Here is a 24,025-nt window from a genome sequence, read left to right as displayed (position 1 = left end):
ACAAATTAGATCATATAGATGATATGGAAAAATTCCTAGAAGCACACACTACCTAAATGACTTAAGAAGAAATAGAAGATCTAACCAAACCAATAACAGGTAAAGAGATTTATTCAATAATCAAAAATCAAAAACCTCCCAACAAACAGAAGCCAAGGACCAGACAGTTTCATTGGTGAATTTTACCAAACATTCCAAGAAGAATTATCACCAATACTGCTCAAGTGCTTCCCAAAAAATTGAAGTTTGGGGAGCACTTCCTTACTCATTCTATGAGGCTAACACTGATCAACCTAATACTAACGCCAGATAAAGATACCACAAGAAAGGAAAATTACAGAGTGATATCCCTTATGAAAATGGATGTAAAAATCCTCCACAAAATGCTGGTAAACCAAATGCAACACTGAAAGATTTATGCACAATGATAAAATGGGTTTTATCACAGGTATGTAAGGGTGGTTCTTTATAAGAAAATAAATTAATGTAATACACCACATTAATAGAATGAATGGCAAAAACATGTCAGTGGATACAGAAAAGACATTTGACAAAATACAGCACTTCTTTGATAAAAATTCTCAGAAAACTAGGAATAGTAGGTAACTTCCTCAACATGATAATGAGCATATATGAAAAAACCACAGCTAACATCCTACTTGATGGTGAAAGACAAAGTTTTTCTCTGAACATGAGGACCAAGACAAGGATGCTCACTGTCACCACTGTTACTGAAACTGTACTGGAAGTTCTAGCCATAGGAATTAGGAAAGAAAAAGAAATAAAAGGCATCCAAATTGGCAAAGTAGAAATAAAACTTTCTCTACTTGCAGATGACATGATCCTATATTTTTATAGGATTTAGAAAATCCTAAAAAATCTACAACAAACCTCTTAGAGGAAATAAATTTTGCAAAATGGTGGAGTACAAGATCAACTCACAAAGATCAGTAGTGTTCCTATACGCTGGTAATAAACAACCTGAAGAGGACATTAAAAAAATTCAATTTACAATAGAAAATAAAGAATCAAATATCTAGGAATAAATGTAACCAAGAATGTAAAGGGCATATATACAAAAAACTACAAAACATTACTAAAAGAAATCAAAGATACCTTAATAAATGGAAAGATATTCCCTGTCCATGGATTAGAAGACTAAATATCATTAAGATGTCAATTCTACCCAAAGCAATGTATAGATTCAATTCAATAACAATGAAAATTCCAATGGTGTTTTTTGCAGAAATAGAAAAGTCAATCACCAAATTTACATTAGAAGGGCAAGGGAGGCAGAAGAGCCAAAGCCACCTTGAAAAGAAGGAAATTGGAAGAACCACACTTTCTGATTTTAAAACTTATTACAAAGCTACAGTAATTAAAACAGCATGGCCCTAGCAGAAGGAAAGATATATAGACCAATGGAACTGAAAATTTATTAACAACCCTCATGTTTTTGGCCAACTGATTTTTGACAAGGGCACCAAGTCCACTCAGTGAATAAAAAATAATCTCTTCAACAAATGATGCTAGGAAAAGTAGACAGCCATATGCAAAAGAATAAGGGTGGATATTTCCTTTATAACATATGAAAAAACTAACTTGAAATGGATCAAAGAATTTAAGAACTTGAATGAAAGAATCAAAACTATAAAACCCCTAGAGGAAAATATAGGGAAGCATCTTCAGGACCTTGATTACTTAGGCTTTATGCCAAAGGCATGAACTAAAGAAAAAATAGACAAATGGGATATAATTAAAATTTTAAACTTTTGTGCATCAAAGGACTTCATTGTGAAAGTAAAAAGACAACCTACAAAATGGTAGGAAAAAAATGGGAAATCACATATCTGATAGGGTTAAATATCCAGAATATAGTAAAGAAGTTCTACAATCAACAGACAAAAAGACAAACCTACTTTAAAAATGGGCCAAGGACTTGAATGGGCATTTTTCTAAAGACAGTATAAAAATAGCTAATAATCACATGAAAGGATATTCAACATCATTAGCCATTAGGGAAACACAAATCAAAGCCACAGTCTGATACAACCTCACACTCACTAGAACGGCTACTCTTTAAAAAATGAAAAATAACAATGTTGGAGAGGATGGAGAAAAGTAGGAACACAAATTTATTGTTGGAGAAATGCAAAATGGCATAGGCCTGTGCAAAACTTGGCATTTCCTCAGAAAGTTAAGTGTAGAATTACCCATATGATCTGGCAATCCCACTTCTAAGCATAAAAACAAGAGATTTGAAAATAAGGACTCAATCTGATAGTTTCACAATGACTTTTATAGCATTATTAATATTTGCCAAAAGATAGAAACAATTCAAGTGTCCATCAGCTGATGAAGGATAAACAAAATGTGATATATACATAGAGTGGAGTATTGTTCAGCTGTAGAAAGGAATGAAACTCTTATGCATGCAAAAACATGCATTGTTCTTAAAGGCATCATGTTGAGTGAAAGAAACCAGATGTAGGAGGACAACTATTGTATTATCTCACTGACATGAAATTCAAGTCAGAGTTTTATTTGATATATAATGAAAGGGTTTTAAGCAGGGGAGAGAAATAATGTGATTTATATTTTTAAAAAGATTACTTTGACTTCTTTGTAAAGAATGGATTGTAAAGGGACAAGAATGAAAACATGGAGCCTAATTAGGAGGCTATTGTAGTAGTCCAGGCGAAAGATAGAAATGGTCTCAATGAAGAAGTGATGGAGATGGAGAGAAGTGGATAAACTCAGATATCTTTTGCAGGCACAATCAAGAAGACCTACTCATGAATTGATTGTAAGGGTGTGGGTTGGTGATAGTGAGGAAGGGATAAGAGAAATCAAGGAAGACTGCTAGATTTTCAGCTTGAGCAACCAACTGGGTGGATAATGGTACTATGTTCCAAGATTGGGATGTGGAGTAGATGTAGGAATGAAAAATTCAAAATGCCATTTTGAATATGTTAGGTTTGAAACGCCTATTAGACATTCACAGGGAGTTGCCCAAGTTTTCAGAATAGAGATTTATTGCATAACTCTCATTAAAATTTGTCCATAAATATTTCATATCTTTGACTCATATTTTTGTTTGTTTAAAAAAAAAAATTCAAGTCAGAAGTTAGAATATAGGTTACCAGGGACCAGGGTAGGGATAGGTAATGGTGACTTAATGCTTAATTGGTAGAGTTTCTGTTTGAGTTGATGGAAGTGTTTTGGTAATGGACAGTGGTGATGACAGCACAACACTGAGAAGATAATTAACTTCACTGAGTTATATATTTGAATGTGGTTTTAAGGGGGGAAGTTGTTGGTTGTGTTACTAAGTAAAATTTTTTAAAAAAGTCATAAGACTGTACAACACAGTGAACCCTAATGTGAACTATGGACTATAGTTAATAATATTAATTATAATATTGTTTCATCAATTGTAACAAAGGTACCACAGCAATTCAAAATGTTAGAAAACTGTGCAGGGGTGGGGAGAATATACGGTAATTCTATTTTCTTCATAATTTTTCTGTAAACTTACAACTTCTCTAATTAAAAAAAAAAAGTATCAGGTGAGTCTGTGCCCATTCCAAGGCACTTAAATTTTTCAAATTATTTTGACTTCATAATTAATGATTTTTAAAAGCCTCCCTAACTTCTTTTAGGGAAATATACAGATTTGGTTTTTAACATTTTGGGTCATCAGAACCAATTATACTAAGTTGTTTATGAACAAAGCATTTCTAGAAGTTACTAGAAGACAAGTACAATGTAATTAATAAGGAGCCACATGTTTTCTCCAGTTGTCAAAGTAGTCATTATTCACACAAAAGACCAATGGCACAAATAATTACATGACTCCCAAGACTTGTTGCAGGAGGTAAGAGTAAATCATCTTACCTAGCTGATGAACTTTTCTTCCAATTGAGATGGCTGGCTGTTATCTTGAGCCTTTGCTGGCTGTATTTTCTTATATTCTAAGCCTATTTATTTCTCTGCTATTAGAATGCTTTCTGGCTTTCAAATAGCTCTGGATGCTCTTTCCACTCAAAGTGGTTCACGTTCTACTTCACACTGTCACCCTCAGGAATTTTTTGTGAAACTTGCAACACAAAGTACAGTCCAACATCACAGATCCCATTCAGGTCTACTGAAGGTGAATGTGCATTTTAACAAACCCAAGTCATTATTTTATGCATTAATATTTGAAAAGCACTTGTTTATGTTACTTCCCTCCAGGTTTTAGAACCTATACTTAGCTATACTTTGAGTACTATGGTAGTGGGGTTCCCTGTAATTTTCAGCAGTAAGGCAGCTAGTGTTAATTTGGAACAGGGGAAGAAATAACTTCACATCTTATTGCTCCTCTTCACAATGCACATAGTAGCGTATTACATCCTTCTGAAGTTTTTGACACACAATTGCCAATGATGTAATGAAGCACACTCTTCTTCCTCTTGCACACTATTGACTGTCCTTGCTTTCACAACCCTGCTGGATATTGATAGGTATCAATCACAGCCCAAATAAAATTTTATTCCACATTTAAATACTTTTTCTCCATACAAGACAGTACATTTCTTTAGGAGATAAATCTCTTATTCAACTTTTTCAAATCTCCAAAGCCTAGTTTAGTACCTGCTAAGAACTGGTGTTTGATAGTGTCTGCCTCGCTCCTTTTAATTAGTGAATAAGAATAACTTGGTTACTAATAAAGTAACTGACTCACAACATTTCAAACACATGCAAAAATATCTTCCCTACATCTGCTGCTTTGAAATTATAGTATATATTTTCATAGTAAAATAATTTTTTTCTTCCTATAGTCCACTCTCTTTCTAGGCTGATGCAGAAGTCAAGGATACACTTAATGGCCATCTTGTAGCTCTTGCCTAGCCCCCTTCTTTTCTCATCTTACTTATGTGCAGGTGTTTTTGTTTCTACTCTTATTAGTGTTTAAGTGCTTGTCTCCATTTTTATTTGTGTACAGGTGGTTTGTATGTTTCTCTTTCAAACCACAGGCAGCTGAGGTAGACATTAAATTTTAGCCTGTCTCAGCTTTGCCAGGGCACAAAGGTTGCTCCTTGGCAGAGCCCTCTCTCCCTGGAGTGAACAAAAACTCAGCACTCAGGACAAGCAGTTCCTCATCTGTGGGCCAGAGAGCATGTGAGCTGCTACCCACTGATCTTCAACCTGGGCAGTTGGCCTCCTGGGGGGTTTGGAGGAGGTGCTGGCCAAGGTGGGATTTTCTTTTGGACCCTTAGTGCTGTATAAATAATAAAGTAGTCACTTGAAAGCCTCTATTGTGCCTGAAACTGGGTTCCCACAGTGTACAATATAGCAACTTTCTCTACAATTGACTCCAAAAGAACTCAGTTCATAATGATGGAAAAAATTAAATATTCCTAAAAAATAATTTACATACTTTATCCCTAATGATTCCTATAGTTTCTGGCACATAGGATGCACTCAAATATTTGCTGAATGAATAATTTTCATTCAAATGTTTCCTGAAGCATGTTACAATTAATGAAAAAAATAGCACCAATGCAAAACATTTTAATAGGTTGTCAAATATACAGTTATTAGAATTACCTAAATATCACTTAAGTTATAAAAAATCAGTATAGCACATTAGATGATTATATAAAATAAAAACACAAATCACACATTGACAATAACCCCTGCAATCCAAGAATACCCCCATCAATACAAATTACAAATACATTTAAAAAAGAAAAACTAGACATTAAACATTTAAACCAAGGCAACTGAGACTAGACTACATTAAGTACATTCATTCATCAAGTACAATAAATTTAGTATTGTTGCGTATAGTCACTAGTAACACAATTTTAGGTGCAATTTCACATGCTTTCATAAATCTTCCAGTACAGTTCCCATAGTAAAGTGTCTTTGTGCACACCATTGTCATTTATATGCAGGTGCATCATATGTCACACTTCAGAATATCTCACTTCATAGCTGAACTGTTAATATATATTGTTAAGTGAACACCAAGCCATATTTAACCCCAATGATGATAAAGTTTAAAAATTGAAAAAATATTGAAAGTATATACCAATATGTTTAATCACATAAGTAATACTTCCTCTTAATAGATGCTACCAAGATAAGGAATTTAAACATTAACTCCATAAAATGGAAGGTTTAAACTTTCCTAAAATACTAACAAGCATTTTAAGTAACAATAAAATCGTTCTGTAAGTCAAAAAGTAATTTCATATTCACTGCCAAATTTAAAATACCAGTGATTTGAAGATAAGACTGAAGTCTAAAATATTGGCATTAAGTTGTAAAATACATAGAAATGTGCAGTAATTTGCTAGTAAATATGTAATGGAATGTTTTTCACTGCAATGTTATGTTAAACACTACTCTGAGTGAACAATCTAAATAAAACGTACCTTTACTGAGAAAAGCGAAAAATTAAGGCCTCTGTATACCATCTATAATTACTACACAAACTCAAAAGTCAAATAGAGATTACAAGGCTGCAAAATATTATTCTTAACATTTCTAACATACTGTCAGTTGCTGCATCTTGACTTAATACTTATCTTAAGAGACCGAAATGCTAGTTATCTCTATTATTTTTAATGCATATTTTTGTATCTCTACTTTAATTAAGTCACCCCCCCCACACCAACTAGACAGAATGCTGGAAATGGTAAGGAATTTGTCTGATTGGTTCACAACTGTATATTCAGAGCCTAAAAATGGTGGGCACATGGTGAACATCCAATAAATAATTTTGAACAAATTAAGAAGCCTGGCCTCCAAAGGCAATCATATTTGTTTTATCACAGCATTAATATAGAATTGCTACCTCTTTAGATAACCAAATTGACAAAATTTTAAAAGAAATGGAGGTCTCCTAGACTATGAAAACAGAAAAAATTGGGGTTATAAATAAATCAAGCTTGTGAAAGGCACTGAATAAGATAGATAATTACAAAGTATTTTAAACCATTTTTAAAGCAAATCAAGTTTTAGGTAAGAAATACCAAACTGCTAAAAGAAAATGGTTCTAAAATTATGACACTTTAAAATAATGGACACTTTATGTAATTTCACAAATATAATTCTTTCATTGCTTTACCTTTTTCCTTCATCCTAGATCTTCTACAATATTCCAAATACTAGAAACAAATGGGTTTTTGGTTGCAAGAAACAATAAAATTGTAACTGAAACACCTCTAGAAATGAATTCAAATATTTTTCTTAAGTTATGTTATAAATCTGATATATAGCCTTTACATAGATATGAAACATCATTTGGAAATCATAGAATACTAAATTATACTCAATAAAAATTCAGAAAAAAGTTCTTACCCAGTTGAGTACAATTTAACAGCCAATTGTAGTGTATAGAGGCAAAAGTATAATCTTCCTTGACACATAAAACAAAGAATGAAGAGTTGAAAATACCCCAAGCTCCATATTAGAGCCATTTAATATACACATATTCATAACTGTTTCTTAGAAAACTATTTAGATAAAATAATGATCATTTTATCAATTTTTCATTCATTTGTATTTATGCAACTTCTATCTATAATAAAATATGAATTAATGTTAAATACTTTATTATAAAACTATTATACAATTTAAATTTTCATTAGAGAAATGTATTATTCATTATTAACAATTTCTCCAAGTCCCTTTTATAATCTCATTCCATTAAAAATACGCTAATATCATTTTGTTTCCTGGGTGGAGATAGGGAGGACTATCGTAATCCTGTTAACCAAACTATGTACTATATCCTTATTTTGCTTTTTCTTAAACAATTACATGTTCAAATATGCTTGGTGAGGACCAGCCCCAGTGGTCAAATTCAGCATAATCTTAAATTACTGGACTAGATAGCACAATAGTCACATGTAGACTACATAAATTGATACTAACTCTACTATATGTAAACTCACTTATAAAGTAACATAAAATGGGCCTTGGATACAGTGATGTAAAAATGTAAACAAAGAGAATTAAATGTTAATCCCTTCCCTGAAAAACAAAAGGACAAAATCTCTTCTTGTTTTTTTAAAACAAAACAAACATGATACACTGTATAAAAAGATAAGAGATTAATTTTATAAACCTATATTTCCAAATATGGATGAAGGAAATCTGGAACAGTTGATTCAGAATTTACTGGGCTAAATATGCAAAATATCTGAAAATACGTAAGTTTATTAAATTCATTGTACACAGGCTGATGCCATCCCATATAAAAAAAAAAAGTCTTTTTAAGTAAGACTCAAATAGTGTTAATTATCACAGCTTAAGATTTATTGAGCCATTTTCCAAACAACAACAACAAAAGTCCATAATGTAAGAAAAAAATGTAAAACTAAAAACTTGTAATTATATCTTGAAATTCATCCCCACAGAAAAAATCTACAGTCAATACCCATTTAGGTAGTAGAGAAAAACATGAACTCTCTATGGAAAATATTTACACTGACTAAATTAAAAATGTAAAGTAATCAAATTTGCTCTAACAAAATGCATATGAATTTTAAAGTTGTTCAGGTATAATAAATTTATTAAGCCTAGAATCCATAAAGCATATGTACTTCTTTCTATTTGGCTTCAGGTATTTGCAGAATACCCTCAGGGAGAGGTGGAAAGGTGAAATAAACAAAATTGCAATACTTTCTTCCACAATACAAAAAAAAAGTGTTTGGATTTTAAAGTTTAATTTGTCCTTATAGGAGAGAAAAGAAGAGGGGAAAAAAATCAAACAATTCACAACTTCAAAACATTTCCAGAAATATGGCAAAACTGTTCAACCATTTAGAAGTGTTATCAGTGACTCAAAATGCAAACAGTGAAAACATAAGCATCAACATATTTGCAAATTTAATTTCAAAGTTTTAAATGTTTTTAATGACAAACAACTTTTTTTTAAAGGTGGTAGATGAGAAACAGACAATACTTGAAAATCTAATTTTTCCAGGAAAAGTATAGCATTGCCCCCCACCAGCCCACATGGAATTCAATTATAATAAATTTCCCTGTTGTATATGACATAAAATTGTTTTAAATAAGAGCAAAATGGAAGCAAGCATTTAGCTATGCACCCAACTCTATAGAACTAATTAACAAATAGTATTTTAACACTTACCCTATTGGATGCTAATATTACCTTGCTTATTAGATTTCTGAGAACACTACTTGTAACTTATGTTTATACTATTACTTAACTAAATGAGGGCATGTTTTAAAAACCTGAAAATTTTTTAAAGGAAAAAATAAGGCAAAGCTTCAATCATCTTCTATCTTTTCGAAACTGCAATTAGAGAAAAAAAGTATTATACTGTTTAAAACAGTTTTCATAATGTATTAAACATATATTTCAATTTTCCCTTAAATGAAAGATTGCAGAAGAAAAATACTTCATTCTTTGCAAATAGCCTCTCTTCTAATCCTGGCAAGAATAATTACTGCCATTAATTTCAAGATTTTTGTTGTTGTTGTTCATTCCAATATCTTTTTCATGAAGTATGTATGCTTTTTTTTTTTTGAAATATATATAAATGGAACTTAAAGGGAAAGCCTGATTTTGGAATGCAGCAATTCTAAATCATTTCACTAAGAAGCACCTTTTTGATATGCTGGTCTAAACTTTTAATATAGAACCTAAACAGTACTTACTTCTGAAGTAGAATTTTCTCCAGTTTTATTAACTTCATACATAACAATACTGTAGACATCAACCTGTGTTTTCTAGATTTCTGTAAGATTTCTAATAATTAAATAGTTTAGATATGGCTCATTGTCAAGTTTGGGTAGACTGAGATTTCATGATAAATTGGCTACAGAAAGCTAACTAAATTCTTAATGACTGAATAATGGTTGGTATCTTGCTTGAATCAAATAGATGTTTAAGCCATGTACCACCACATTCCCTGCTTACTGCTTAACATTCCTAAGTTTCTTTATTCTTCATAGTTTTCTAATGAACAAATAATTAGTTTTCCTGAGTAAGATTATAAAAAAGTTAACCCTTCTACCAAAAGTATAAAGACAAATAAAATACAGACTCACAATACAAATTTTTTACATAGCATTACAAGTGCAGAGATAGTGACTGTTGCTCTTCATTATGATTGACCCACTCCTTAAAAAAGATTGCAGTAAAGGATTCAATTGTCTAAAATATTTCGCAGTACAGTAATTAAGTGCTTCAGCCCATACACATATCCTTCATCTTCTTTGTTGCTAGGGAACACATGAGCAAAATCTATCATTCGCACTTCTACTTCTGCAACCTCTTGGCAACCAGTGGGAAGGTGGTAGAAAACTTTTTCCAGTTTGGAAAATACGTTTCCATTTAAATGTTCCTGTGACATGCTCTTCCACCCATTGTCTTGCTCCATATTTTCAACTTTCAATGAAGTCTGACTGTGATGCCTTTTAGAATACATTTTTCTATGACGAGCATACATTTTAGACAAGCTTTTACCTACTGAAGCCTCTATTTTTCCATTTGCTGTTGTACTTAACACATGAAAGTTATTGTTGTACTCCAGTACTTCTGTATCTAACAACTGTCCTTTGGACAAAAATTTTTCTGCCAAAGTTCTGTCATTCAATTTTGTAGTGGTTGGCTGAGATGAACCTTCATAAACAAATAGTAATGAACTTGCGTAAAAGTTAAGCTGCTTTTGGCTTTCAAACCACTTTAGAATTTTCTCAATCTTCTGAATACTGGCAGCAACAGCATCTTTTCTTAAGCAAAACCCGTTATGAAAAAACCTGGAGAATCCTATTAAAAAGAAAATTTTAGGATTATAATAAAATTATGAAATAACTATCATTTGGGAAGTAAACTCATTTTAGAGGCAATTCTTCAATTCCCCCCCTATCATATCTTTCAATTAATTGCACAGGTAAAATTGCAGTCAGGCACAGAAATCTGGACCTCCACTTAAATTTTGGTGTAGATGCTCTTACTGGAAAACATTTAGGTGGCACTTATGGAAAGTAAAATCTCCTATATAGACAAAAAAGAAATTATTACAGGTAGACTGGTAGTTTAGTTCTTCATATATATTCTCTTAGGGAATAAATATGATGCCTCCAAGATTTGTTTCATTTGCTCGTGTGAGTGATTTTGCAGAAAAGATTGTTTACTAAATTATATTCAAAAACTAATCTAAAACCTAGAGTCAAATTATAGCCATTTATAAAATGGTATCAACAAGCCATGATCAAAATGCCAAACTATAACTACTAATTTTTACTTGGTTCTAGTAAGATTGATTAAATTAGTCTTTTCCCAAAAGTTAAGCTCACTTTTGGGATTTAGAACTTCTCCAAGTTGACCATTTTATTAAAAATTGAGACTTTTAAATGTTTTACTTGTCAGGCTTCTTTTAAAATTATTCCAATTTTATTATGTTTAGGAATTCAGGGATATAAATATAATTTATTTCTGCTTTTTAAAAAGACCCTTCCCTCAACTATGAGACAGAAACTGATAAAAGTATATTCACATAAGACAACACTATTAATCTGAGAAACTATTTTAATAAACAGACAACCTGAATGTTATCTTGCTATTTATTAAGTATTCCAAGGCAAACACCAATTATTAAGATCACCGTTGTGGATATTTGTTTCTGTAAGTAAAAAAAAATTCTTCATATTCTTATACTGAGGCTCTTCCCCACCTAAGCCAGAGCTAAGACTAAACCTCTAATAGAATATTATTTCCAGAAAGCTTCCTTTTCTAGAATATCTTTAATTTTGTAGTATCTTGGCCACAAATATTTAGACATACAAGTTAACAAATATTTAAACCAACTTAATATCATTTGATTATCATTACATAGCTGTAAAAGTTCAAAATATATATAGCTCAAAGATAAATGGAAAATATCAATGAAAATATACTACATGCTACAATATAAACAATTTTAAGTCTCTTATGTAACATGCAGAATTATATACTATTATCTACAATCTTTACTGGAAAAACTACTTTAAAGACAACTGCAGGTTGCAGTAACTGGACTAGATGGCTGATTCACAGACACACATTAAGTTTTTTAAAAGTGTATTAATAAAAAAGATGAATAAAAAAGTTAAAGGGGGGTGGGCAATGGTGGCGCAGTGGCAGAGTTCGACCTGGGCTCAATTCCTGGAGCCTGCCCATGTAAATAAATAAGTAAATAAATAAATAAAATAAAAAAGTTAAAGGGGCATTCATGGACAAATCGTTTTGACATGTCATGAACCAAGAATTATGACAATTCTGTGAACCTAAAGTCCACTGACCAAAAAAATTTTTTCTTTACTGTGAGTGGAATCACTATGACAAAGGAGAATTAAAACGGAAATACCTAAAGATTTATTTTCATAACTGTCCAATAATAAGTTTTACAATATATTTTTTAATCCTTACCATCCTTTATTGTCTCTTTTGTTAAGCTTCTTCCATAGTGCTGGTTCTGTGTCTCATAACTATCAGAATGAACATGATAGACCTGTCAAAAAAAGCATTAAATATTATCACTTATGAATGCAGATATAAAACTCCTCAACAAAATACTAGTGAATCAAATTAAACAGCATATTAAAAGGATTATATACCATGACCTAGTGGGATTTATTCCATGAATGCAAGGGTAGTTCAACATAAGAAAATTAAGTAATATAATACACTCCATCACTAGAATGAAAGAAAAAAAACAACACGTGATCTCAATTGAAGCAGAGAAGGCATGTGACAAAATCCAGCACCTTTTCTTGATAAAAATAAAAAAAACACTCCGAAAACTAGGATGAGAAGTAATCTTCCTCAATGTATTAAAAAGCATGTGTGAAAAAGCCAGAGCTAACATACACAACAGTGAAAGACTGAACACTTTCCCTTAAATCAAGAATAAGACAAGGATGCCCATTTTTACCACTTCTTTCAAGTAGTATGAGAGCAATTGGGGGGGGGGGGGGGGGAAGAAAAGAAAAAAGGGGGGGGGGGGAGGGAGGGAAGAAAGAGGGGAGGAAGCAACAAAGAAAGGAATAAAGGAAAAATAAGGTATCCAAACTGGAAAGGAAGAAATAAAACTTTACCTAATCTCAGATGAACATTTCTATATACAGGAAATCTCGAAGAATCTACAAGAAAGCTATTAGAGCTAATAAATGAGTTCAGCAAAGTGGCAGGGTACAAATCAATGCACAAAAAATCAGTGGTATTTCTATACACCAGCAATGAACACTCTAAAAAGATAATCAAGAAAATGACTCCGTTCACAATGACAACTAAAAGAATCAATTATCTAGGAATAAATTTGGCCAAGGAGAGATATGTATTATAGAAAACTTCAAAACATTGTTAAACAAAGTAAAGATCTAAATGAATTGCAATAAATTCTGTGTTCATGAATTGGAACATTAAATATTGTTAAGATGTCAATACCACACAAAGCAATATACAGATTCAATGTAATTCCACTCAAAACTCAACAGCCTTCTTTGAATTGGAAATGGAAAAGTCAGTCATCAAATTCACAGGACAGGGCAAGAACCTCAAAGAGCCAGACAATTTTGAAAAAGAAGATAAAAGTTGGAAGATTCACACTTTCCAATTTCAAAACTTATTATAAAGCTACGGCAATCAAAACAGTACCATTATAAACTTGAAAGTGGTTAAAAGGGGAAATTTTGAGTTGCATATGTTCTACTAGAATAAAAAGTTAAAAAAACAAGCTCATGAGGGGAAAGAAAGGAACTATGGTAGTGGCACAAGGAAAGACCTACAGACCAATGGAATAGAATTGAGAATACAGAAATACACCCTTGCATTTTTAAAGAATAGTTTCTTCAACAAATAGTGCAGAGAGAACTGGATACACAAATGCAAAAGAATGAAATTCAATTGCTACCTCATATCACGTACAAAAATTAACTCAAAATGGATGAAACCTAAATATAGGAACTAAACCTTAAAAACCCCTAAAAGAAAACAGGGGACTGTCTTCAGGATCTGATATCAGGCAATGGAGTCTAAGACTTTACATCAAAAGCATGAACAACAAAAGAAAAACAGACAAACAGACCATCAAAATAAAAAACTTTTGTGCATCAAAGGAAATTATTAGAAAGTGAAAAGACACCATACAGATGGGAGAAAATATTTAGAACTCAGAAACTGTCTGATAATGGTTTAATAAAGAACTTTTACAACTCAACAACAAAAAGATAAATAACCCAAGGACCTGAATAGACATTTCATCAAGATATACAAATGGCCAATAAGCCACCAGGCAAATGCAAATCAAAACCACAATGAGACACCATTTCATACCTACCAGAATGGCCATTATTAAAAAAAAAACAAACAGAAAATAACAAGTGTTGGTAAGAATGCAGAGAAAAGGGAACCTTTCTGCATTGTTGTGGGATGTAAAATGATAACAGCTACTACAGAAAATAGTTTATAGTTCTTCAGAAAGTTATGTAAAGAATTACCAAATAACTTAATTACTGTCTATCCTTCACTACATTAAAAAAGTTCAAATACTTTCCATATTTTAGGCAGAAATCACACACAGCCTATTTAAGATAGATAATTCATCTTGAACAAAGTGGTTACTATGAATTGAAGAAGATACTTTATAAACACCAAAAGTTACATTATAGTATAAATGATTTTTATAAGGATAAATTATTTTTATAAGATAAAGCTCAGCATATCAAAACTTGTTATAAAAAACTCACATACGCTATACATAGAACTATGTTTAAAAAAGGATTTTCAAAATAGAAATTGTCATTGTTCTATTCTTCAGGATGTATTATTTGAGCCAAATTAAATTTCACATATGGACTACAGCTAAAGAGTTTCAGTGGAACTCTTTTGGTGATATTCCTTCTTCCTCTGTTTATGTCTACTTAGTTAGCTAAAGATGGAATAGAAAGAGATCTGAGAGTTTTTCCAGTCTCTACCTACTGCCCAGTCTTCATCGGTAGCAAAGACATTTGTAAATCAAAAGTTACACTTCCAGATACAAGCTTAAAGAACAGATGCCTCAGAGTGTAAGTCCCAGCAACAAAACACTAAAATCATCAAAATGTCCAGGTTTCAATAACAGATTACAAAACAGGAAGCAATGGCTGGGACAAAGGAGCTGAAAGTGTTAGAAACCTCCCCTGGGAGTCATGTTCATATAACGGGGGGCGGAGAGTGAATTCACCTGCTGAGGTGGCTTAGAGAGAGAGAGTGTAATAAGTCTTTGCTCTTAAGGCTTACTCTTACAAAACTTATTTCTGTAGCAAAGACGCTAAGCCAACCTATAGTTATGTCTAAAATTTACTTCCAGAAAACCTTTTTTGTTGCTCAGATGTAGCCTCTCTCTCTAAGCCCAACTCTGCAAGGAAAATCATTACTGTTCCCGCTGCATGAGACATGATATCCAGGGGTGAAAATCTCCCTGCAACATGGGACATGACTCCAGGGGATGAGCCTGGCCCTGGTACCGTGGGATTGACAATGCCTTCCTGCACAAAAGAGGGAAAATAAATGTAATAAAACAAGGTGTCAGATGCTAAGTGAGTTCAAATAGAGTTGGGAGGCTATTCTGGAGCCTACTCTCATGCAACTTTCAGCTAGATATTGCTAATTGCCATGGTTTATCAAACCCCAACCAACACCATTTCTGTTAACCCTAAAGAACGCCTAGGGGGTTCTATCTGAGATTCTCTAAAACTTTTACACACTAAGATTACTTTCCAGAAACCAACTTCCTAGGTCAGATAAGTCCTAAAACCCAGAGGGGCCACCCTCTCCAAAGACATGAACTAGTTCAATCCCCTTATCCCATATTGTTGACAGCCCTTTCTAATATGAAAAAGCTAGAAAGGGCATGGCCCAAATACCCCTAAAGACTGGGAGAAGGATCAAAGAAGAAGGGGGAGTTGTAACAGAGAAGACACACTCATAACAAATGAGTATGACTACTAAATAACTATACTGATATTTCTTTTAGTCTCTAGTGTCTTAGAGCAGCTAAAAGGAAAAACTTAAAATTATGGAACAGTAACCCATATCATACAAATCTGTTCTATAACTACTTGCTACAATATACTTTGAAATTTATTGTTTTTGTATATATGTTACATTTCACAATAAAAAATATTGAAAAAAGAAAAGAAAAAGAATGTCTGGTCATTTATATTCTGCCCTCTGCCAGTCATAACAGCCTTGTGCTTCAAAGATGCTTGCATACCTACACTTTGCTTTACATACTCAGCACTGAAATTTTTAAAAACATCTTGTGGGATAAACAGATTCAAATTATTACTTAATGAAAAATTGTTCAAGAGCATATAAGATTTTCCTTAAAAATGCAGGTGTTGCAAGTGTATGTAGTCTTTATATACCAAGAAAAAGATTTTAGAGCTTATACTTACTGATCATCTATTACATGAAAGACATTATATGAGGCACTGGATGAACTATGTTGAAATAATATACAGTCTTTCAAGGACTAATAAAAGCATAAACAAAAAAGAGATAGTGAAAAATAAATGCAATACACGAGTCTGGATGGGATCTAAGAATGGAAGAGAAAAGGCTAGAGACTAGATTGGGACATAAGAAAAAACTGGAAAAGAGAATGTAAGCTTTGTATCAACATAGAATTCCCTCAACTTTGTGACTGCACTTAAGGTGAATGTGCAGGGAGTATATTGTATGCAACCTTTTATCAAATATTTGGAAGACAGATGGAATAGACAGACTGGCAGATAAATAGATGTTAGGTGGATAGAATAATACAGCAAAGGTGGCAAAATGTTGGAATTAGTGGATCTAGATATCTGTGGGACTGAGGTATGTTTGAGTCTTTCTGTATGGGTTTTGTATTGTTTTTGTTACTGTCCTATAATTTTGAAATTATTTCAAAATAAAAAGTTACACTCCTACCTTGAAAACATCTTAGTATATAATGAGAAAGGCATCTACATTTTTTTAATGGAAAGGAAAGCTGGGAGACTTGCTTTAGCTCCCTTCCTGGATAAATACAGGGGCTTGCTTATTTTTCATGAATTTATATCAAAAGCAAACAAATTCAAACATCTTTAGCAAAATACATTTTATATTAAGACCAATTTATGGGAAAGAAAATTTGAAGAATTACTGATACTTACTATTATAAAGGAAAAAGAAATACAGAGTCTGATTTTTAGACAATGTAATAAAGAGAGAATCATCTTTTCCACTGTGATTAGGAAAGGTTACCTCTCTCCAAAGGGTATTTCCTTGTTAAAAATTTAAGTTTACAAAATGTATTGGGACATCTTAAAATTTAACCATCTAAAATCTTCTATTACATTAAGAAAAATTTTTAGGTGAATTTTTACATATTGTATTTCAGTTACTCTTGGTAAATAGATACAATAAATCCCTATAATTACATAGCACAGAGTCAATATAATACTGGAAAATTAAACAAATATGTATATAATAGTTAACCTGTGAGTATACTATTTCAAAAAAACCACTGAGTTCCAACCAAGTTGCTGATATACTTCTCTCAAATCTACATTCATATATAGTATACTCTAGTTTCCTTACATATATTCCTAACTTTTCACAAATATGCTCTGCTTCTTCTTGTTTTTTTTTTTTACCAGTTCATTTCAGAAACTTACCTTTTCCCTTCAACCCTTAACTTCCTTGTTCCCTCAGACAGTATTCTGTTTCTACCTTTATCTACTGTAACATTTATTTCAATAAATCTCACTAAATGATGAGTCTTAACACTCTATAGAATCTTGGTATCAAAGAAATATAGTATAATTGCTTAAAAATAAAGAATTCCTAAATCATCATAGAAACCACCAAGTTATTTTATCTGCCAAATCTCTTCTACTGCTGGTTAAACATGATAACAGAAATATATACAAAACTGATATACCTGGTCAACTGCACAGTCTACAGTGGTATGAAAGGTATTTTATTTAAAGGCTTGACTATCCATCTAGAGAGAACACTTAAAAATTTGGAATATCAATTTGAAAATCATCCAAGTTTATCTTTATTACCAGCCTACAAAGCCAATATGATAAAAAGCTCAATGAATTTATCACCTACTATAGAAATAAATGTTTTTAAATAGTAATCCTAACACTACTAGTAAACCTCAAGGTTTTTCTCCCAGTTCTAATATTCTAGAATTGTATAATTGAATCTATATTCACATTATCATTTTCATTTATTTTATACTTCAATTATATCTTCTCAGATAAGTAAACAATATATAATTATAAACTGGTTAAGTTCCATACGAAGGAAGCAATGAGAACAAAATAGGGAATCCAAATTGATCCAATGCAGTCCCTACCAAAACTCCAGCTGGCTTTTTTGCAAAAACTGACAAGATAGTATTTCAGAGCAGCCAGAAGTGAAAACTTAAAATTGTGGAATTGTAACCCATATACTCTGAAATCTATTCTATAATTAATTGTTGCAATATGCTTTCAAATTTATCGCTTTTTTGTATATATGTTATTTTTTTCCAAAAAAGAAAAAGAAATCAATTGTGATGATAAATGCACAGCTATATGATGATATTGTGAATCACTGACTGTACACTGTGGATGATTACATGGTATGTGAATATATAATAAATATCAATAAAAGAAAAATACAAAAAACTGACAAGGTGATCCTAAACTTCATGTGGAAATTCAAGGAGTCCACAATAGTAAAAATCTTTAAAAATGGTGAGCCACGGTGGCTCAGCAGGCAGAGTTCTTGCCTACTATGCCAGAGACCCGGGTTAAATTCCCAGTGCCTTGCCCATGCAAAAAAAAATCTTTAAAAAGAAAAGCAGAGATGGAGGATTCATAATTCCTGATTTCAAAACTTACTCCGAAATTATAGTACCAAGACAGCATGGTACTGTAATAAGGATAGACATAAAGAACAAAGGAATAGAACTGCTCTGGAATTGAGAGTTCAGAAATATTTTCACATTAACAGTCAACTGATTTTCAACAGGGGTGCCAAGAAAATTCCATGGGGGAAGAATAGTCTTTTTGGTAAATTGTACTAGGAAAACTGGGTATGCGCATGTAAAAGAATGAAGTTCAACCAACTTCCTCACATCATACATGAAAAAACTCAAAATGTATCATATATCCAAATGTAAGTGCTAAAACTATAAAACTTATAGAAGAAGTTAAAGAAGTAAATATTTGTGGCCTTGGGTTAATAAGCAATGGTTTCTTAGATATGACATCAAAAGCACAAGAAACAAAAGAAAAAAGCAAATAAAAGACTATCAAGAAAGTGAAAAGATAATCCAAAAATATGGAAGAAAATATTTGCATATCATATATATCTGATAAGGGACTTGTATCTGGAATATATAAAGAACTCTCACAACTGAATAATAAAGACAAATAACCCAATTTGAAAATGGGCAAATGATCTGAATAGACATTTCTCCGAAGTAGATAAATGGCCAATAAGCACATGAAAAGATGCTCAACATTATTAGCCATTAGTGAAATACAAATCAAAACCACAATGAGATACCACTTCACATTTATTAAGAAGGCTATTTTGACAAGTATGTGGAGAAACTGGACCCCTCATACATTGCTGCTAGAAATGTGAAATGGTGCAAGTGAGGTATGTATGTTAGTAGGAAATAAAGGGAGATACTGCCTGAGAGCTTTTATTTTTTCTGAAGCAGAAGGCAAAGTCGTCTGCTGAAAGTGAAAGGGGTAGAGGGAGGATGAGATATTTGAAAACAGTGGAGGTTCAAACAGTTGCCTAGTCACATTGCTCTGGGATGTTTAATTTCTTATTCTATTTTTATATTTTTCCAATGTCCTTTTTTCCTTTACTGTATATTCATATTTAATTATAGTTTTCTAAAATGAAATAACTACAAGAATACCTTTTCTTTTATTTATAATCAGAATATCAAAATCAAGTGTGCCATTATTACCATTAAATCAACAATTAATATATAATGCCTTCTATTAGCTCTCCTGCCTAAAACTCAGAAGGGAGACCCATATGATTTTGAAAACTACCTATTATGCTTAAATAGATAAGCAATCATTTGTTATACACAAATGATAACCTATCTTGAAGACACACCATTTTTTAGAAATTTTCATCCCACATAATTACTTCTTAGCTGTGGTATACTATCTGAAAAGACAGCCTCAATAACTCTTCCCATCTTTGTGCACATTCCCGTTTGCAATGTGACTTAACAATCCATCAGAAGTGGAGTCTTATTTCCTTGCGCTTTCCATCTAGGCTGACCCTGTGATATAAACTCATCTATAGAATTCCATGGAAGTGACAGAGACTTTCTAGCCTAGACATCAAGAAACCTTGCAGTTACACTCTCACCTTCTTGGAATATGGCTCTAGAACACAAGGAAGCTTGAGCTAGCCTTCCAAAGGCTGAGAAACTACATAGGAAGAGGTCCCAACAATGGTTAGAACCAACTCCCAGACATGAAAGTGAGATCATCTTAGACCATCTGGCCCCATTCAAGTCACCAAATGATTGCAGCCATTGAGGAACCCTAGACAACAACATAAGAGTGGCCCAGCTGAGCACAGGTCAAATTGCCAACCCACAGAATCTTAAGCAAAAAAAACCATTGTTATTTTAAACCACTTAGCTTTGGAGTGGTTTATTATACAGCAAAAGTCTGATACAATGAGTGCTATAGATTAATCATGCTCCCCCAACAAAAGCATGTTCAAGTCCTAACTACTGGTACTCTGGGTGTCAAATCATGTATAAATAGTACCTTTGAAGATCCTATTTGGATAAGGCCAAATTAAGTGGGGGTGAGCCTTAATCCAATATGGCTGAATTCTAAGTGGAGAAAATTTGAACAGGGTCAGCAGAAACCAGAATAAGCCAGAGTATAAAGGCAGATCACTACATGACAAAGCAGAGATGCAAGCCAAGGAACCCCAAGGATTTCAGAAAGATATCACCAGAAATCTATAGACCCGGTGATAAAACACAGCCTGGGAAGACTTTGATTTTGGACTTCTAGCCTCCAAAATCATGAGACCATAAATTCCTTTTGTTTAAGCCAACCAGTTTTGCAGTATATAGAATACCTGGTAAACCAAGACAATGACCTGATTTTCAATTTCCCTTTTCTATTTTAAAAAACAGAAAAACCACCGAAAACAGCCCTTTTCCTCATGGGAAAATCATAAATAATATCATGTTACTGTTAACTTTTTCTGCATCTAAACTTAAATCTTCTTTAAAATAAAATTAACAGAGCCAGAGTCTTAAGGTACAAATAGTCATTCATTTCTTCTTTAAGCACCTATTATGTGTGCTAGGACAATTGATGCTGTCATAGAGTTTATACACTAGGAAGTTGTGGCTAACCAAATGCCAAAATGTGTTAGTTTCTGATATATTATGATTATAAGGAAATCTGTAATTGTCTAGGGAATAAAATATAAAGAAATATGTGTATATTATACAATAATCACTCTTACCCTCATGCCAAGCACCAAAAACCCAATCTCTTCCATCAGTGGGTACTTGTTGACCTGTTGCTGAATCTTCTCAGATGAAGCAAAAGGATCATAGCTTTTTTGCCCTATCTTTACATCCATTATACAGGGCTTATTAAATTTATGAGTCACATCTTCCAGTTTTAGGTATAAATCTGTTATTAAAGAAAAACCTTAATTAGTAATAGGCAAACAATTTACCACTCAAATAACTGCCAGTGGAAACCAAAATGAGGAAATTCTAAAAACTGAGGAAGAAGTTAAAACAAATTTAGATTCAACAATTATTATTACTCCACTTAAAAAAAATGGCTGACCAACAAACATATTTATAACAGGGACAAATATCACTCTGGCAAGAGGTAGACTGATTATCATTCAATGTGAAGCAAAAGGTTTGAAACAGACATAAGGTTATTAAGGACATTAACAAGGCAATAAGATTTCAAAAGCTGTTACAGAAATATATTCTCTCTTTGAATATAATTTATGTCAATTCTATTTCTTAGTAAATTATTTTAATATTCTTCTTAAAAGTTTATTCTTCATTTAAAAGTAATAACAGGAATAAATTCTTCCCACAGAGTATACCACAGAAATATACAGTAAGAAAGGTAAAGCAATCCAAATGCTTTACACTAAATACATATTCTAGTCTTAACAGTTTCCAAGGAAAAACAAATAATCTTGCTTTTTAGAACACAGACATTCTCCAAAAGATCATGTGTAAACCACTCTGGCATCCTGGATGCATCTTTGCACGGAAAAGTGTTATACATGGAGATTCAAGTCTAGCATATAAAACCCTAGTATCATACACTGTAGCTAAACTACAAATCCTAGCTTGAAAATAAGGGTTCATATCCTGAGAAAAGGAAGAAATAAGGAAAGAAATTCTTTTTCCTTTCCTAGGTAAAAAAGTTTTCCTAGACAAAGTTCTGAATTAAATTGGGAATCATTTTTTTAGTTCTGAATGTAATATGAAGCATTTCTCCTAAAAACTTTCAACAAAGAAAAAGGTTAGAGAAGGTACACCTTTTCTCTTTAAAGAAAGAGAAGACTTACCACTGATAGCCTTCATTTTTCCTGGCTCCACCAAGATTAGTACACTGATTAAATTATAACAATGTGCTGAATCAGAAGTGAAACCAACCCTGTTAGGGCTTAAGAAAGTTATGAGTCACTTAGATAACAGATATAAATCTTCTTCCTCAAAAGATAGGAGATAAAGATAACAGATAAATTATATCTGTTAGTCAAAGGAAGATTGGGGGAAGGGATATGGCTGTATAGAATTAGGGGAGGTTAAACCCAAACGTTACAAAAATGGAAATGTAACCAAAGAGCACAGCATTAGCATACAAAAAAGGAGCTGAAGCCCTTCATAGTTTAAAGGCGCTCACAGACAGACATCTTCAACAGGATAAAAGAAAACGGTCTGGACACAGACCTAAAACAGCTGGCCGTGAAGGGTAATGGGACAAGTGGGAATATCCTGAATGAGGATCTGGAACCCACTTAAGCTTCTGGGCTTTAAAAGATAACCACAGGACAAGATGAGAAGATGGAAAAAGAAACACAGGATATTCCCTTTCAGATTCTCTCCTCTCACCTTCAACTACCTTGAGCAAAAGCAAACAGATGTATCTTCTCTCTGCAACTACATAAGTTTCAGTAATAAGGTATGTACTTCAAATATCAGAAAAGATGAAACAGATCCTAACCCCCATTCTCAAATTTATCATCATTGATTCCTTTAACTCAGGAGGATCCAAAAGTCTTACTGAGGTGATGCTATGTACAGGAGACTAAAGATAGTGAGTGAACTTAGCCAACTATTCAGCAATAACATCTTAGTGTATGGTTATTATTTTCTATTTGACAATTTGGCAGTGATTAAAAACATGTTTCTTTATGATATAATAGAGATGACAGAAGCTAGAGACTTTGAGAGTCTGAATATAAAACCCCTCATTACCTCCTCCTGTTGGGAAATAGAGTACCAATTCTATATATAGTATGAATACAATAAATGTTTGCTGAATTAATGTTTGCCTTCCCATTCCTACTTCCCAGTGGGACTTTGGACCTGACCTTCCTCACACTATAATAAACTGAGTCATTCCTATACTAAAGTTATTCCTCTAAGTAAACAGGCTTGAGTATCATGGGTTTTATTTGACATTTATTTCAACTGGCCAAATATATTTTCCTTTACCTTACTTTCAGGTTTTAAATATATTTTAGATGTTTGGAATTACCAAATGTCTGCTAGATTATTATTACTCTGGGAAATGAAACCTTAAATTAAAGGCTTGGTTTGGTGTTTTCTTTTAATTCTCCGGCCTCAATGCTTTTGTTATTTTTGGTGAAGTAAAAATACGGGTTTCTCACTTTTAACTTTCTCTGTAAGTTTCAAAAATAAACATCAAAACCTGCTTTAGACAATCAGAGCTTTTTTTTTCT

General features: G+C 32.6%; 1 protein-coding gene across 2 annotated transcripts in view; it reads right to left on the bottom strand.

The window, feature by feature from the left end:
- Positions 1–5,540: 5,540 nt before the first annotated feature.
- Positions 5,541–24,025, bottom strand: part of IPMK (inositol polyphosphate multikinase) — a 68,324-nt gene continuing 49,839 nt past the window's right edge. For both annotated transcript variants that reach the window (XM_077125284.1, XM_077125285.1), the window contains exons 4-6: positions 21,542–21,714; positions 12,437–12,518; positions 5,541–10,795 (exon numbers count right to left, since the gene is read on the bottom strand). In XM_077125284.1, the coding sequence (XP_076981399.1) occupies positions 10,173–10,795; positions 12,437–12,518; positions 21,542–21,714 (878 nt within the window). In that variant the 3' untranslated portion in view covers positions 5,541–10,172. The remainder of the gene's footprint in view (positions 10,796–12,436; positions 12,519–21,541; positions 21,715–24,025) is intronic.

This window comes from Tamandua tetradactyla, chromosome 13 (genome assembly GCF_023851605.1).
Source record: "Tamandua tetradactyla isolate mTamTet1 chromosome 13, mTamTet1.pri, whole genome shotgun sequence".
Classification (NCBI taxonomy): domain Eukaryota; kingdom Metazoa; phylum Chordata; class Mammalia; order Pilosa; family Myrmecophagidae; genus Tamandua; species Tamandua tetradactyla.
Note: the sequence above shows the minus strand (reverse complement) of the source record. Positions and strands in the feature narration are given on the sequence as shown.